Source organism: Oncorhynchus gorbuscha, linkage group LG13, assembly GCF_021184085.1.
Source record: "Oncorhynchus gorbuscha isolate QuinsamMale2020 ecotype Even-year linkage group LG13, OgorEven_v1.0, whole genome shotgun sequence".
Lineage (NCBI taxonomy): Eukaryota > Metazoa > Chordata > Actinopteri > Salmoniformes > Salmonidae > Oncorhynchus > Oncorhynchus gorbuscha.
The window spans coordinates 49,517,558-49,534,917 of NC_060185.1; the positions used below are offsets into that span (position 1 = coordinate 49,517,558).

Sequence of the window (17,360 nt, forward strand, 5' to 3'; positions counted from 1 at the left end):
CCTGGTCCCAGATCTGTTTGTGCTTTTGCGTGATCCCATCGTCATTGGCAAGCTGAACATGACAATTCCATTAGGAGTTGGCAGGAGAGCAGAAACAGACTGGCACCTAGGCTAAGAGGATGACCGTCCTGCCACTCGGGAGCGGGACTAGAATGACAATGCGGGATTCAGATGAAGGGTGGGGAAGGAGAGCGGGAGGAAGGCAATAGAGGGGACATTTTGTCTCACCTTAGCGTAAGTAGCCAAACTGCTGATGGCAGGACAAAATATCAGACCTTTATGTCTTGAGTGAGAAACAGACTCGCAGCATATGCATGCACTTGAGACACACACACACACCTGTCTCTTTGTCTGCGCATCTCTCATTAGTCTATCTGAGCTGAAACAACGGGGCTGAATCTGCACCTCAGTCGTCTGAACAGTGCAAGCACACGCTTGCACTGTTCACAGAGCGAGTGTGTAGGATGGCAGTGGGTCTGTCACACACACACACACACATGCGCGCTGGACTCTGTAGAAAGCTGCAGTACAGAGGCACCTCGGAGGGTCTCCACGGTGTGCCCCTCTCTCCACTGATGAGCCAGATACAGTCTGAATACTCACCAGCCATTTATAGCGAGGGGATCCGGTTGGCTTCGTTTCCTGTCCATTAGCTAAGCAGATTGCAAATCCCATATACTTACTGTGTCTCAAAATACCACATGCTCTCCTTGTGTATGACTCACTCAGCCACCAAGGGAGATGTTTTTTAATGTGTGATATCGCTGAGCGTTTTTGACCGATTTTCACTCGCCAGTTGCATGTGTTTTTTATTTTTTATATAGAGGTGAGAAGGTAGCCAGGTGAATGTGAGAATGTTATGTCACCATGTTGTCAATCGTACTGTGCCATAATGTCTGTGATGTAAACTGATGTCGTCAACAGGCCACCTTTTGAGTATCGACGTGTGTGTGTAATCATGTTGTCACCTTGTTGGCATAACTCTCTCTTGTTTTTCAGCCCAGAATGTGACGGTGGATGAGATTCTCTCTGCCTACAGACAGGCCTGCGTGAAACTCAACTGTAAACCCATCCCCAAAGTGCTTAAACAGATGCAGGTAAACTTGAATGAAATACACTTGCACACACACACACACAGATATAGAGCTCATATCCAAAGAAGAAACCCACTCAGGTTAGCCCAAACAAAGTGTAGGCTTTTAATAGTTTGTGGATCCACAGTAACACACACACACTCTCTCTCACACATTCTCCATGCCACTATTTCAGTAGCCTAATAACAACACTGAAACACTCGACTTAATTCAGGCTTTCTTAGCTTTTAGTCTTGTCGTGGAGCTGGATTAAGCCTGTATCTGGACTTTTAAATTCCCCAAATCGGGTACCAGTGGAACCCTCTCTCACCCTGGCACCCAATCAAACACCACCTGACCTCAAACCACCCTGCTGGGGCAGCTCACTCACACCCCCCGTGGGGATTGTCATGGAGCTAGCTGGGCTTTGCTGACAGCAGCAGGGGGGTTTATGTGCTGTGTCTGTCTGGTTTGTTGATGTTTGTTGTTTTCCGTTTGCTCGGTCTTGTGCTCTAATCCCTAATAAAAAGTAGCTCCTGGGGTTTGATAGGGAATGTTTTCTTTTTTTAAATACCGGTGCCGTATGTGTGTGTGTCCACACATTAACGTGTTAATGCAAGAGTGGGCATTGTTTGTTTTTCTTTCAGTTGAAAGCCTGTTATGTAGACACTTTGTCTTGGCAACAGGAATGAATGGAGAAACCCGTGAAAGGCCTTTTTCACCTCAAGTGTCTGGGCAGAACAAGGGGAGGGCTCATGGCTGTTTGTACTGGGCTTATCGCTGTCGTTCTACTGTCCAGTAGTCTTCCTTCCTTTCCGTTCGCGTGAGAGGTCGACCAATGCCGCATTGATACCATGATGTTTGCTTGTGAAGAAAGAGAAGAGAAAATGGACAAAAATGCAATCACAGATGGAAATGAAGAGCCAGACCGAGGCACAGCCATAAGTAGCATAAGAGAGGGTGTGTGTGTGTGACTCCTACTGTAATTTGCCACGGTTTCCTGTCCAGCGACCACACACTCCAGCATGTCTCCGTCTGCTGTGCCGTGTCATTGGAAAGTTTGAGTGTTTGCGGAAGTGCTTGGTTAAATAAAGGTTCAATTTATTTATATATTTTTTAAAATATATATTTACTCTTCAAGACCCACCCCAGAACTCTTTCCGCCCATCCACCTTCCCTTAACACACTCACACATACACTCACACATGCACACAGACATTCTCAAACACACACCCTTGCACAGTACAAACACACATACACACACACACACACACGCATAAGCTAAAGCAGCCTACTGTTAACATTCTGTCGATGGTCAATAGCCTTCTGTTGGTGGTCAATACACACCCTGTTGCTTGCGTACAGAAGTATGGGCGTGTTTTTTATTTTTTAAATACCCACTGTAGCTTCCTGAAGTCTCCTGAGCAGGTTTGTCTTTCTCTGTTGTGTGTCTCGTCTTAGGAAGACAATGGGCGTCAGGGTGTGTGCGTGTGGGATGGCGGTTTAAATCCGCAGTTGTGTGAGGATGAGCTCATAGGGAAGAGTCAGAGGGTGAATGACAGAAGGGGCCGGCAGCGGGATGGCGAGTGCAGCTACACGTGATCAAGTGTTGTCGTATTTGTCACATGTGCCGAATACAGCAGGTGTAGACCTTACCGTGAAATGCTTACTGATGTTTGCGGTTCGCACTGCCCACACACACACACACGTACTGTGCAAACACACATGTTCTCGGTGGAATAATTGACTCCCTTTCCTTCTCTCTCAACCCCTTGTACTGTCTGTCGTCTGTCTACCCCTCCTGCACCTCTCTACCTCCCGCATTCCTTGCAAGAAAAACCTTGCTCAATCCGCCTCCTCTCGCGTGTGTGTGTGTGTGTGTGTGCGCGTGTGTGCGTGTGTGCGTGTGTGCGTGTGTGCGTGTGTGCGTGTGTGCGTGTGTGCGTGTGCGTGTGTGCGTGTGTGTGTGTGTGTGTGTGTGTGTGTGTGTGTGTGTGTGTGTGTGTGTGTGTGTGTGTGTGTGTGTGTGTGCGTGCGAGTGACGGAGGCTCAGGGAATCTCCCGTCACCCCACTCAGGCGGCGTTTAGTCATTGGTGAGAGAGAGGGTGACATCACGCACACTTGTGGAAAGACTCATCACTGTGCTAAGCTGGCCTTCTGCTCGTGCCTTAAATAAAGCCCGGGTAACTTTCCACTGTGGGGTTAACAGCCAGTGAATACACTGTCGTCAGTGTGTTGGCTGCTGGTCTGCTCTGATCCACGGCCCGGTTTTTCTGCTTAGTCATCCTTGAAAGAAACTGCTGTATAAACATACCCGTCCCCCAAAAAAATGACTGCCAAGAAAGATGTGTTTTTTCCCCCCTTTTTAAATAGACTTTTTATTTAGTGTGTACTGTGCACGTGGTGTCCGGCCAGGGCCTACAGGTTACCTACATTAAGTGTGTGTGTGTTTTTAAGGGGCTCTAGCCTATTCAGCGTCTGTGTGCGGAATACCTGAGCCTCAGTAGCCCCAACCAGCGCCCCTGGGCTTAGACGCTTGGCAGCACTGTGTCACATTTCTGTCTCCGCTGCTCCCCGTCTGCACGAGGATGTTCAATCTCCCCCTCTGTCACACACGCACAACTATAGATGTGTACGCACATGTGCACACACGCTCAAGAGTACGCACACTCATAAGGCCACAGATGTTCACTTTGGCGTGCTCGTGACTCAATAAGGTGTATAGGACTACTCATTATTCAGGGACAGACATACCTGCGGCCACACAGTCCTATTGTGGAGGCCTGTGCAGTGCCGTATCGTGTTCCCTTTCCGTAGTTTCTGGCTCGCCCCTCTGAGAGACACGCACACACACTCATAGTCACCCCAGGTAGTAGAGTGGAGGACCTGCCAATCCCAGAACGCCACGGAGGGTCACACACCATCAGCCCCAGAAAGTCACTCACTCAGATGAATGTATCTGTACCTGAATGGGTGACACACACACACACACTATGCAGTACCTCAGTGGGTCTTACGCGTCTTCACTGTGTGCTGCTCACACGCACTCTCACATACCTGAATAGGTCTGTCTTTCCTCTCACACTGTCACATTCACATGCATCTACTGTAGGCTCCTGGCAACATGGTATATTGTGCTAATGGCTGTGTATTCTTCATGGCAAGTGACTAAACCAGCTGTAGTTTAAAGTACAATGACTTTTTAATTTTCTCCAGAAGGGTGTGTTTGTCTGGGCTGAAGTGTCTGTCAGTATCGCCTGCAGACAGTCAAAACCACCTGAAGGCTATAGGGCCAGGGGACTATTTACTTTGGTCTGTTTTCCATGGTTTTTCTGCTGTCTGTAGTTTCTCACACTGTCTGTCTGGGCTGTATTCAGGTCCTAGCAGAGCTTCAGATCCATTCTTAGCTATCTATCGCTGCTGATCTTGGACAGACTTAGCTTTATTTCTCATCTGCAATTTTTAAGTATTGACCCCGTAACCTACGAACGGATGGCCCTAATGTTGCTCTTGGTTGTGTAGATCACATACCCTGAAAACACACTTCGGTGTACTTTGCTTTTATTATGAGGACATAGGTCTGTTTAGCTACTGTTATCAGCGGTGACTATCTGACAAGCAGCCGGTGATGGGGGAGGTGAGGTTATTGAGTTTGTGTTCACCGTGCTGTGTAGTGCAGCACAGTGGGATTTGCTGGAGGGGGGGGGGCGACAGGGTTGGAGGTGGGCTGGGGAAGGGTGGATTGGAATATCCCCACCCCCCCTTTGAATGCAGTGGCGTTATGACGCGAACTGTGCAGAATAGAATTGGTTGCTGTGGAGTGAGGACACATGCGTCACATAAACTTGTGGGTCGTGTAGAGATGTGACTGAGGGCAATACCCGCCACGGCCTCTCTAACACACTGTAATCACAATGCGTCCAGCTCAGGTTTCATGGACCTGCTACATTTTAGATGCCACTATTTCCCTTTGATCTCGTGCATCTTATTGGCACAAAATGGCTGCCGTGCGTCAGCCAGGTGTGTGTGTGTGTGTAACAACACAGACACACTGAGTTTGAATGGGAAGAGTGACCTTTACCTATGTAGGGATCTGGGACGTTCAACAGATAAAATGCTGGATATTATTATTGGCCTCATCCTACTATGACACTGGTTCAGATAAGAGAAGAAATGCTTTGTCTGCTGTTTTCCTGTCTGTTCAGGCAGGTCTTGGCTTGATGTTGTACTCTGCTGACGCAAGAGCGGGCGCACACACACACACACACACACACACACTTTAATCCCCATTGAGCAATCGTGCCGACCTGTTCTTTGTATCAACGGTTTAGGTCTGTGTACACAGGAGTTGTTTTCTTTCCCATTTACGTGGGTTCTTATTGGCCCCCTTTTTATGTGATGAAAGTCAACGTCTGTCTCTATGGTGACATTGTCCTACTGTGTTGTCTCTCTGAGTGATTGGCTTTGTGTGTCTTACTGAGGGTTGTTCTGTTTCCCTGTGTTTTCTTAGGAGCTGAAAGACCTAACTCATCGAAATGAATGCCTGGACCTTAAAGGTAAGCGTATACTGAATACACACGCACCGCGTACAACAGACACGCGCACACACAGGTCTGTCTTCAAGGCGTGACCGCTTGTGTCCCTCCAGGTGAGAAGCTGGACTATAAGGCGTGTGAGTCCTTGGAGGAGGTGTTCAAGCGGGTCCAGTTTAAAGTGGTGGACCTGGAGCAGACCAACCTGGATGAAGATGTACGTTTATCCACACCCCTCACTCTCCTCCTCCCCCCCCTTTTTTTCACCCTCTTTCCTCTCTTCAACTCCTTTTCCTCGCTCTCATTATTTCCCTCCTCTTATTTCCCTGTCCCCTCGTTCCCCCTGTCTGTTTCCTGTCCCGCTCTCCTCTGGCAGGATGTGCAGTGTCTCCCAGGGTTGCGCGATTACTCTAAGAGCTCTGTGAATGTAAACACCATTAGATTGGCTTGGGTTGAGACGCGGACAGACAGGCGGTCAGGCGCAGACAGACCAGGCGGTCAGAACCGGAGCTCTGCTGTAGGCCAGAGGGACACAAACAGACGCTGCCTAGTCTGACCACTTCTTATTTCCTCAAACACACATTTTGTAGGCTTGGCTCCATGTGCTACTCAGTCAAGTGCTGTAAATGCACACACTTTTTTGTCCATGCTTGCACAGACTATACTGTAGACCCATACGTGAGTGCACATTCATGCACGTGGAGAGGATGGTGCATGCCCCCATTTGCTATCTACATAAGCATGTTCATGCATGCAAAGATACGCCGACAGTACTAAACAAATACATCGTGGTATGAATGCAGGCGCCCCCCCCCCCTGACTGCCCTGGAAATAAATAATAATAATATATGCCATTTAGCAGACGCTTTTATCCAAAGCGACTTACAGTCATGTGTGCATACATTCTACGTATGGAAATGTCACTGAACTGACTTGCTGAGCTCCCTCACACTCGCTCGTTAAAGACCTTCTTTTTTAGTGGCTCTCCCACCGCAGGGGGAGACGGTCAAGTTTAGATGGGGACAGTGGGTTTGTCGGGCTGGCTGTCACTGGCCTGGATGTGGATGGCCCTACCTGGGCGACAGAGGGAACGGGTGGCGAAGGAGTGGGTGAATGAGAGGCAGTGGTTGAGACAGAGCCATGGATCAGCCCAGTCTCTCTGTTGTGGGTTGTGTTACCCTTTTCCAGCTGCCTCACTTCATCAGGCTCTCTGTTAATGTGACTTACTGTAGCTACACCAGCCAGCCAGGGGCATCCGTCAGGACTTATTTGTTCAGTTTCTTTACTTTTGGATGGTCGTGGTTCTGGTTGGATAGAACCTGAGGTAACATCGTCTTAGCTCGACTGTTTTGTCTACTTATTTAATTCGAAGACCCTGTTTTGTTGGATTTGCGTGAATTAATTCCAAAGGCACGGTATTATTTGCATTAATGATTCCACAGTTTCTAATGATTTCTGGAGGGTTGAGGAAAGGTTCCCTGTGCAGATTGTGCTGTCCTTGCTCCAGTCATGTGCTAATTCCTAGACTGAGGTCGGCATGCAGATTCTGCAGCCAGCCAGATACTTACCCACCGGGCTCATGACTTGACTATTTCTGCTTTTTCAGGCAAATGGGGCCTCTGCCTGTGTGTGTAGATTCTCTTCTACTCACAATGATCGCCTGCTCATGAGTATGCTGGGTGTAGGTTTCCTGGGTAAAAATCCCAGACCTTTTGGAGTGTTGATGTCTGAGTAATAGTGTCAGCTTCTACCATATAGGCCTATTTCTCTATTTTCCTTTGTTCCATCTTTCGCATCATCCAACCAGTGGTCTCACCCTTGAGGCGGTTGGCCGTTTCCATAGTAGCGGAGGTTGTGCACAACACTGTCGGCCCTTCCTCCCATTTAGAACGTATGGCAACACTTGTAGGGAATATTTCTCTTTCATGATCTTATCTTAGTAGTTGGGATGTAAGACCAGTGTAAAGTGTGGCCAAACATTTAATCCTCCTGTCTCTCCTCTCTTCCTCCCAGGGTGCATCCGCTCTCTTTGACATGATTGAGTACTATGAGTCGGCCACACACCTCAACATTTCCTTCAACAAGCACATCGGCACCCGCGGCTGGCAGGCCGCAGCCCACATGATGAGAAAGGTGAGAGGTCTTGACCTCTGGGCGGGGGGGGGGGGTTTGTCGTGCGATGAATCAATGGCAAAATAGTGGATGTGATGCGTGATGTTGTCAGATATCGTCCAATGAAGTGCTTACTTGCAGGTTACTTCTAGACAATGCAAACAAAGATGAGAAGAAATAAAATAGGAACATAAAGTAAATGGCTCAGTAGAATAGAATACATTGTATGGCATAAGTATAGTACAGGAAGGCACCCTTTTATAGTCCAATATTTAGACTTTTGGGGATTACGGGTCAGGTGTTTAAATTGTGCAGTATTTAGCCATCATAATATGCAAGTGATTGGTGTTTTTTTAAAGGACAATGAGTAGAATCCAGCAGCATGTTTAGGGTATTGAATGCATTTCGATCAACTGGATTTGCAACGTAGCCTGTCCCCCGTTTCATTAACACTAAACCCACGTGGGTTTAGAAAGACATCTCCCCTGGGTATGTGTGAGGATGAGACATGCCTGTGGCGTCCACTGAAGCACCCCCTGGGGCTGCAATCGGGCATGCAGGAGGTTTAGTGTACGTACACAAGTGTGCTTTTTGGCTTGTGTGTTTGTGTAGCAGATATGTGAAACTCAGTCCTCAGCCCCTTGCGCAGTTAAAAGGCCTTTTTCAATAGCGTGATGGGTAGAGATGCTTCAGGAGGGAGGTCATGTGTTTGCAAGGCAGAGGTCCTGAGTTCCGAGGCCTCTTTGAGCCATATCACGGGGAAGCAGTGCTCTCCAAGCAAACCACTTGACGTACGATACATTCCTGGTTGTGTGTACAGGTGTGTCTGGATATATGGCTATGCATCATCACTAGGCTGGGCGTAGCATGTATTTGTTAGAGAATGTCTCTTTCCAGTGACAGCAAGGTGTAATGCTCTTAACTGGCGCTGTGACGTGGGTCATCACAATCAGAGCTCCGATTACAGATTACGGGAAGTTCCTGGATTATGGAAGAGAGGTCAGGTCACAGTTAAACCCGGTCGGGGGGGTGTTGTTCCCATTCCCAGGGATGCTGGGAAGATTATCCAATATATTTTCCAAAGACATCCTCTGTACAAGTCTGTTTGTGAGCACATAGGTGTTCAGATATAATCATTTGGTGGGCACTTATAATTGTCCTATTTCACAAATGTGTATTATGTGCAAATTTGAAATGAGATTTTTTGTTTTTGCATATCCCAACTCTCTCTGAGACACCCTTGGAGAATGGGGTCGCGGCCGGGGTCACGGCCAGTGCCCCTGGAGGGCACATTGACATATTTTTTCCCACCATGTCATCTCGGGGAGTCGAACTAGCAACCTTTTGTTTACTGGCCCAATGCGCAAACCGCTAGACTACCTGCCGTCCATATTAGCCACAGCTGACAGTACGTGGGCTGCAGATCGCAGGCCTCCCGAAGGCACAAGCAAAACTGTGTCTGCCGTTATGGGTTAGTATGTCTACATGGAGGAGACCATGTTTTTTTTCTCTACCTTTTTGATTGTAAGAAGAATGTGCCAGTGACTCATGACGACGTGGGTATGAGATCTAGAGAATGAGGCTCCTTTCTTTGCACTCACAATTCATACAAATAAAGTGGTTTTAGGCTGGGTATCTGTAAAGCACTTTGACAACTGTGGATGTGAAAAGGGATTTATGAAATACATTTAACTAGAAATTTGATTTAAACATGACTTCATGTGTTTTCTGCCCCCAGACGAGCTCTCTGCAGTACCTGGACGCCCGCAACACACCCCTGCTGGATCACTCTGCCCCGTTTGTGGCACGGGCGCTCCGCATCAGCGGCAGTCTTGCTGTGCTGCACCTAGAGAACGCTGGGCTCTCTGGACGACCACTGATGCTTCTGGGTAACGCTGCGGGAAGATGGGGAGGCAGGGCGTCATCACTGTGTTAACCGAGAAGTTTTCCTCATCCTTCACTCATTTGCCTCTCCTTCCCTCTCTCTAATCTCTCCCCCTCTCCAGCCACGGCTCTGAAGATGAACATGAACCTACGGGAGCTGTACTTGGCTGATAACAAGCTGAACGGCCTGCAGGACTCTGCACAGCTGGGCAACCTGCTCAAGTTCAACTGCAACATCCAGATACTGGACCTCCGCAACAACCACATACTGGACTCTGGTAGGGATACAGCTGCTATCACTGCTATCATCTCGCTCTCTCTCTCACCTTCTCTATCACATCATGACAACCTCATAAACCAGTGTTGAGTTTTCCGTCTTGCAGTCCAAAATACAAAATTAGTGCCTCTCCGTCACTTGTTTCCTTGTAACAAATAATCTGGACACGTTTTAAAGAACGGAAGAACCGCATTCTCTAACCACAAATGTCATTTGAATCCCAAACTAACCCCACGCTCAAAGCCATTAACCCTAACCTCTTTCTCTCTACCTCTCCCTCTGTGTGGTGTGCAGGTCTGGCCTACGTCTGTGAAGGCCTGAAGGAACAGAGGAAAGGCCTGGTCACTCTGGTGCTCTGGAACAACCAGCTAACACACAACGGCATGGGCTACCTCGCAGCTGCACTGGTAAACACACACGCCACAAAATGAGATGCAGCCATGGGGTTGAGGAAACTGTGGTTTGCGTGTGCTCCCTGGACTCTGCTGATTTAAGCAGTCCTGTGTTTTTGTGTCTGGAGCCTACCTCACATCTCTCCCACAGAAACTATGTATAAAACAGACAATGAATCCCTATGGGTTCCCTGTGGAACAATAGACATGCGTTGGCAGTTACATTGGACACCATTCTGAACATGAGGTTCATAACACTGCAAGTTGTACAGTTAATTGAACTCGCTCTGAAGAATCCCACTCCTATGGCTAATGTGACTGATGTCAAGTTTTACTTCCAGTGATATCAGCAGCTGTGCAATGTAACTCCTTGGTGTGTCCTTTCCCTCCCACTGCTATCTCCCCCTTCCCAGCCTGTCTCGGCTCGTCCTATCAGGACAGAGAAGCTGGGTACAGGCCATTATCACTGATTCGGTTGCCAGGAGAACTGGGCCTAGCTTTGAAGGCCCAGTGCAGTCAACATTCCAAGATCAAAACGGCTGCACTGGGCCTGTCTATTAGCACTGGGCCTTTTTTAGTTAAGCATGGTGGTGACGTCTATATCCAGGCCTGTCGGTCAGTGGGAGGGTGGCTCATGCACACAGTAGTGGTGCTCCCAACAGTCCTTTTATCCTTGACATAGAGAATGATACTGTTTTGACCGCGTGGAGGACTTAGTCAGCAGGCCTGAGGGAAAGTGTTTTTAGGGCTGGGTGGATGATATTCTGAATATACTGTATATCACCCAACTAGAATGAAGTCTAGTCGGACCCCCACGTGGACAGGTTTGGTACGACTGATACTTCCTTGTCATATCAAAATACAGAAATGAAATCGCAGCAGCTGCTCTTCAAGAACTAAGCAACCTAGAATGATGTCCCTTTTTAGATGTCCCTTTGTCGGGACGTTGAGGGGTGTCTGGAATACTGAGGCCTTCTGGGAATGTTGGCACATAGACACGAGATTCCGGGTCTTCAGAGAGGCCTGTCGGCTAGCGTTCCCATCACGGACTGGATCTAGTGGTGCAGAACACACGCTCTGGACATTCATCTAACGCTCATGCACGAGATCCCATGACTGACTCCGATACACTCTCATAATGGGATAGACATGTACATATAGGCACCACGTACAATACATTTGTTTTTACTATATATATATATATATATATATTAGTATCAGTCAACTTTTATTTTGACTATTTTCTACATTGTAGAATAATAGTGAAGACCTCAAAACTATGAAATAACACATATGGAATCATGTTGTAACCAAAGAAGTGTTTTTAAAAAATCTGAATATTTTATGTAACCACCCTTTGCCTTGATGATAGCTTTGCACACTCTTGGCATTCTCTCAACCAGCTTCATGAGGTAGTCACCTGGAATACATTTGAAATAACAGGTATGCCTTGTTAAAAGTAAATTAATGGAATTTCTTTCGTCAATGTGTTTGAGCCAGTTGTGTTGTGACAAGTTAGTGGTGGTATACATAAGATATCCCTATTTTGTAAAAGACTAAGTCCATATTATGGCAAGAAAAGAGAAATGACAGTCCATTATTTTAAGACATGAAGGTCAGTCAATCTGGAATATGTCAAGAACTTCAAGTGTAGCCACATAAACCATCAAGCACTCTCATGAGGACCGCCACAGGAAAGGAAGACTCAGACTTACTTCTACTGCAGAAGATAAGTTCATTAGAGTTACCAGCCTTAGAAATTTCAGCCCATATAAATGTATCACAGGGTTCAAGAAACAGACTGATCTCAACAACTGTTCAGAGGAGACTGCTTGAATCAGGCCTTCATGGTCGAATTGCTGCAAAGAAACCACTACTAAAGTCCACCAATAAGAAGAAGAGTCTGGCTCGGGCCAAGAAACACGAGCAATTGACATTAGACCAGTGGAAATCTATCCTTAGGTCTGATGAATCCAAATTTGAGCATTTTGGTTCCAACTGCCGTGTCTTTGTGAGACGCAGAGAGTAGTTGAACGTTCCCACTGTGAGGCATAGAGGAGATGGTGTGGGGTTGCTTTGCTGGTGACACTGTCTGTGATTTATTTACAGCATTCTGCAGCGATACGCCATCCCATCTGGTTTGGGCTTAGTGGGACTATCATTTGTTTTTCAACAGGACAATGACCCAACAAACCTCCAGGCTGTGTAAGGGCTATTTGACCAAGATGGAGAGTGATGGAGTGCTGCCTCAGATAACCTGGCCTCCGCAATCACATGACCTCAACCCAATTGAGATGGTTTTGGATGAGTTGGGCTGCAGAGTGAAGGAAAAGCAGCCAACAAGTGCTCAGCATATGTGGGAACTCCTTCAAGAATTTTGGAAAATAATTGCAGGTGAAGCTGGTTGAGAGAATGCCAAGAGTGTGCAAAGCTGATAAGGCAAAGGGTGGCTACTTTGAAGAATCTAACATTTAAAATATATTTTTATTTGTTTAGCACTTTTTTGGTTATTCCGTAATGTTGATGTCTTCACTATTATTCTACATTGTAGAAAATAGTAAAAAAATAATAAAACCCTTGAATGAGTAGGTGTTCAAACTTTTAACTGGTACTGTGTACACACACACACACACACACACACACACACACACACACACACACACACACACACACACACACACACACACACACACACACACACACACACACACACACACACACACACACACACACACCCTTCGGAAAGTATTCGGCCCCCTCAACTTTTTCCACATTTTGTTGCATTACAGCCTTATTCTGAAATTAAATAGTTTTTTTCCCCCCCTCATCAATCTACACGCAATACCCCATAATGACAAAAGAAAAACAGATTTGGTGAAATATTTGCAATTTCATGAAAAATATTAAACTGAAATATTACATTTACGTAAGTATTCAGACCCTTTACTCAGTACTTTTGTCTTGGCTGTGTGCTTAGGGTCGTTGTCCTGTTTGAAGGTGAACCTTCGCCCCAGTCTGATGTCCCGAGCGGTTTGGAGCAGGTTTTCATCAAGGATCTCTGTGCTTTGCTCCGTTCATCTTCCCTCGATCCTAACTAGTCTCCCAGTCCCTGCCCCTGAAAAACATTCCCATAGCATGATGCTGTTACCACCATGCTTCACCGTGGGGATGTTGCCAGGTTTCCTCCAGACGTGACGCTTGGCATTCAGGCAAAAGAGTTTGTTCTTGATTTCATCAGACCAGAGAATCTTGTTTCTCATGGTCTCAAGAGTCCTTTAGGTGCCTTTTGGCAAACTCCAAGCAGGCTGTCGTGTGCCTTTTAATGAGGAGTGGATTCGGTCTGGCCACTCTACCATAAAGGCCTGATTGGTGAGTGCTGCAGAGATGGGAGACTCTTCCAGAAGGACAACCATCTCCACAGAGGAACTCTGGAGCCATGTCAGACTGACCATTGGGTTCTTGGTCACCTCCCTGACCAAGGCCGTTCTCCCGCGATTGCTCAGTTTGGATGGTCGGGTCTTGGTGGTTCCAATCTTCTTCCATTTAAGAAAGATGAAGGCCACTGTGTTCTTGGGGACCTTAAATGCTGCAAAATGTATTTTGTGGTACCCTTCCCCAGATCTGTGCCTCAACACAATCCTGTCTCGGAGCTCTACGGACAATTCCTTCAACCTCGTGACTTGGTTTTTGCTCTGAAATTAACTGTCAACTGAGGGACCTTTATATAGATAGGTGTGTGCCTTTCCAAATCATGTCCAATCAATTGAATTTACCACAGGTGGACTCCAAGTTGTAGAAACATCTCAAGGATGATCAATGGAAAAAGGATGCACCTGAGCTCAATTTCGAGTCTCATAGCAAAGGGTCTGAATACTTATGTAAATAAGGTATTTCTGTCCTTTTTTTATTTTTATACGTTTGCAAAAAAAAATTGCTTTATCATAATGGGGTATTGTGTGTAGATATTTGTTTTTATTCAATACATTTTAGAAAATTGGCTGTAACGTAACAAAATGTGGAAACGGGAAGGGTTTTGAATTTTTTCCGACTGCGCTGTGTACACATATACATTTTCAAGGTGATGGATACAGCCCTCTGTTTGTAGTGTGTTGTACTTTGCATCATACGTCACAGTATATTTGCTACCCCCTATCCCATGCTATGTGTAAAATCTGTTCCTCTCTCTCTCCCTCTTTAGCCCTGTACCCAGAGTTTGGAGACCCTAAATCTGGGCCATAACTCTGTGGGGAACGAGGGGGTCCACAAGCTGAAGGACAGTCTGATCGCCAACCGCTCGGTGCTCCGGCTGGGCCTGGCGTCCACCAAGCTGTCTTGCGAGGGTGTGTGGGTGTCCTTATTTAGCTATTTACAGCTATTTAAAATAAAAACCCTCATTGTCTATGTAAACGGAGCTGTTAGTGTGTGAAAGGGCATTGAGCTGAGCCCTGTACCACCACCTCTCCCCCTGTACCACCACCTCTCCCCCTGTACCACCACCTCTCCCCCTGTACCACCACCTCTCCCCCTGTACCACCACCTCTCCCCCTGTACCACCACCTCTCCCCCTGTACTGTATGTCAGGTGCCGTGGCGGTGGCTGAGTTCATCGCCGAGAGCCCCCGGCTGCTGCGTCTGGACCTGAGGGAGAACGAGATCAAGACGGGGGGCCTCATGGCCCTCTCCCTGGCCCTCAAAGTCAACACCTCCCTCCTACGCCTCGACCTGGACCGAGAGCCCAAGAAAGAGACTGTGAGAGAGCGGGGGGAAATGGGGAAAGGGAGATGTACAGAGAGAAGTGGGGACTGTATGCAAGTTGTCCTTTGTAATACATTGTCAAGATGAGTTGTGTTGTCCAAGAGGGAAAAATGGTCAAATTAATTTGTAGGGAAGGGGGGAGTAGGGTTGGAGTAGACGGGGAACATCAATATAGAAAGCCCTGATCTCACCTAGTTCTCATTCCTCTGTTTTCCTTCTGCCTCCCAGGTGAAGAGCTTCATCGATACGCAGCGTTCCCTGCTGGCTGAGATCCAGAACGGCTGCAAGCGGAACTTCATCCTAGCCAAGGAGAAGGAGGAGACCGAGCAGCAGATGCATTCGGCCTCCATGGCCGAGATCGCCACCGAGGACAGAACCATAGAGGAGGACGGAGCTGATTCCGGCGAGCTTGTTGATAACGATGGGAAAGACAGTGAGTGTGAGGGAGGAGAGGAAGGAGTGAAAGACACTGAGCGCCTGACTGAAAGCCAATTGGCAGTGAGCTCTGAGGGAGTGGTGTTGCCTTTGCTTTTGGAGTCCGACTCGGACACGGACGAAGAAGAGGATGAAGAGGTGGTTCTCTCTAAAGCTCCCTCCGTCTCCCCCGCCCCCAAACACACTGGTCCTTCACTCCGGGCGGTGACAACTCAACACCCCCTCAATGCCTCACAGACACCCCCCGTCCCCTCTGCCTCACCTGCTACGGGGTCTGTCATTTCAGGGATCACCGTCACAGAGTCCACGGGGGCCCCCGGTACACCCCCCTCTCCGGGCCGCTGTATCTCTGTGTCGAGCCCCGGGAGGGGCCACAAGATCTTCATGGTGACCAGAGTAGAGAGCCCATCTGACCAACAGCAGTTCCAGGTCCTGGGGAAGATTGGCCTGACCAAGCCCCAGGTCTCCAAAGAGTCGGTGGTGTCACTAGTGAAGGAAACCACACAACAACCACATCCTGGTTCACAACCCCCACAGGAGGAGGTGAGAACACAACCCCAGGCCGCGCCCACACCACTGACACAGGAGCTGGTCCAGAGTTCAGACGACTCACAGACAGTCAACCCTAAACCGATGGAGCAGAGTCCTGTTGCGCCAGAGCAACCCCCTTCAAAGGAGACCGTAGTAGAGACTCCTAATGACCCGTCGGAGACGCTAGAACTACCATCCAACCTCCTAACCCAGCCCGCTGAGGAAGAAGTGGAGGGCATTCTAGACAGTTCTCAACCTGTATTGAGCCTGTTAACAGCAGCCCAGACATCACACTCACCCTCCCTTCCTACAGAAATAGCAGCAGCAACACTAGCATCACCCCAACAGACAGAGCAGATGGTAGAGACAACTACAGAGCCCGGGCTAGAACAGTCTGCTGTTGAGCAGCAGTCCACTGAAGCTGCGCTGAAAGGAGAGGAGGGGGAGGAGGTGGTTGTGGAAAAGGAGGAGAGTCAGGACCCAGTAGAAGAGACACTTTGTGAACAGGCGGAGTCTCAAACCGACACAGAGGAGGAAGATGACATGCAGTCAGAACGGCTTCCACAGCAGGACCAGAGTCCGGAACAGGCTCGTGACACAGTTCAGCTACCGTTAGCGCCGCAACCGTTAGCACCTCAGCTAGCTACACAGACTAACACGACGCCCCTGGGGAGTCTGCTTCTAACAGCACCGCTCCAGTCACAGCCTGAAACAGTGCAGCCAGACTCTGAGCTTCTGCCCCCACAACAGGAACCGGCAGAGACACTTCCACAGGCACAGCGACAGGTGGCGCCAGAGAGTCCGCCAGAGCAGGGAGCAACGGAGAGTGTAGCAGAAGCAGAAACTGAACAAGAACTGTATCTGTGGGAGGAACAGCAGCAACTAGCACAACAGGCACTTCCTGTGCAGGTGGAACTGCAACAACAACATCCTGTTCTAGAGGAACTACAGAAGCAGCAGCTTCAACCAGAGGGGCAATCACAGACCACTCTTCCCGCTGAGCCCTCGCCTGTTCCAGCCGAGACAGACACTTCCCTGGAGGTGGAGGGCCGGAGCTCCTCTCCGAAGGCAGAGGAGTCCCCAGACGAGAGCTCCACGGACGAGGTGGAGAGCGTGGAGGAGGTGGTGGGCTCGGCCCTTCCCAACGGCCTGAAGCCAGAGTTTGCCCTTCACCTGCTGGACCCCGAGGGCCCCAAGCCTGGGCCTGGCAACTGTGTGATGGAACACGGTGAGTCACAGGCTCTGAGGGAACACCCTGACTGTAGTGGGACAACGGGTGTGACCGACACATGCATACGGTACACACGTGGTACACTCGCAGACACGTACACAGTCTGACAGAACGTGTGTGTGTGTGTGTGTGTATTTT

General features: G+C 48.4%; 1 protein-coding gene across 1 annotated transcript in view; it reads left to right on the forward strand.

The window, feature by feature from the left end:
- The window catches only part of LOC123993074 (protein phosphatase 1 regulatory subunit 37-like), a 51,761-nt gene that overhangs the window by 29,761 nt on the left and 4,640 nt on the right, over positions 1-17,360 (forward strand). The window contains exons 2-11 of the mRNA XM_046294838.1: positions 1,000-1,097; positions 5,585-5,630; positions 5,723-5,823; positions 7,620-7,739; positions 9,457-9,607; positions 9,725-9,880; positions 10,174-10,286; positions 14,470-14,611; positions 14,853-15,019; positions 15,254-17,219. Of these exons, the coding sequence (XP_046150794.1) occupies positions 1,000-1,097; positions 5,585-5,630; positions 5,723-5,823; positions 7,620-7,739; positions 9,457-9,607; positions 9,725-9,880; positions 10,174-10,286; positions 14,470-14,611; positions 14,853-15,019; positions 15,254-17,219 (3,060 nt within the window). The remainder of the gene's footprint in view (positions 1-999; positions 1,098-5,584; positions 5,631-5,722; positions 5,824-7,619; positions 7,740-9,456; positions 9,608-9,724; positions 9,881-10,173; positions 10,287-14,469; positions 14,612-14,852; positions 15,020-15,253; positions 17,220-17,360) is intronic.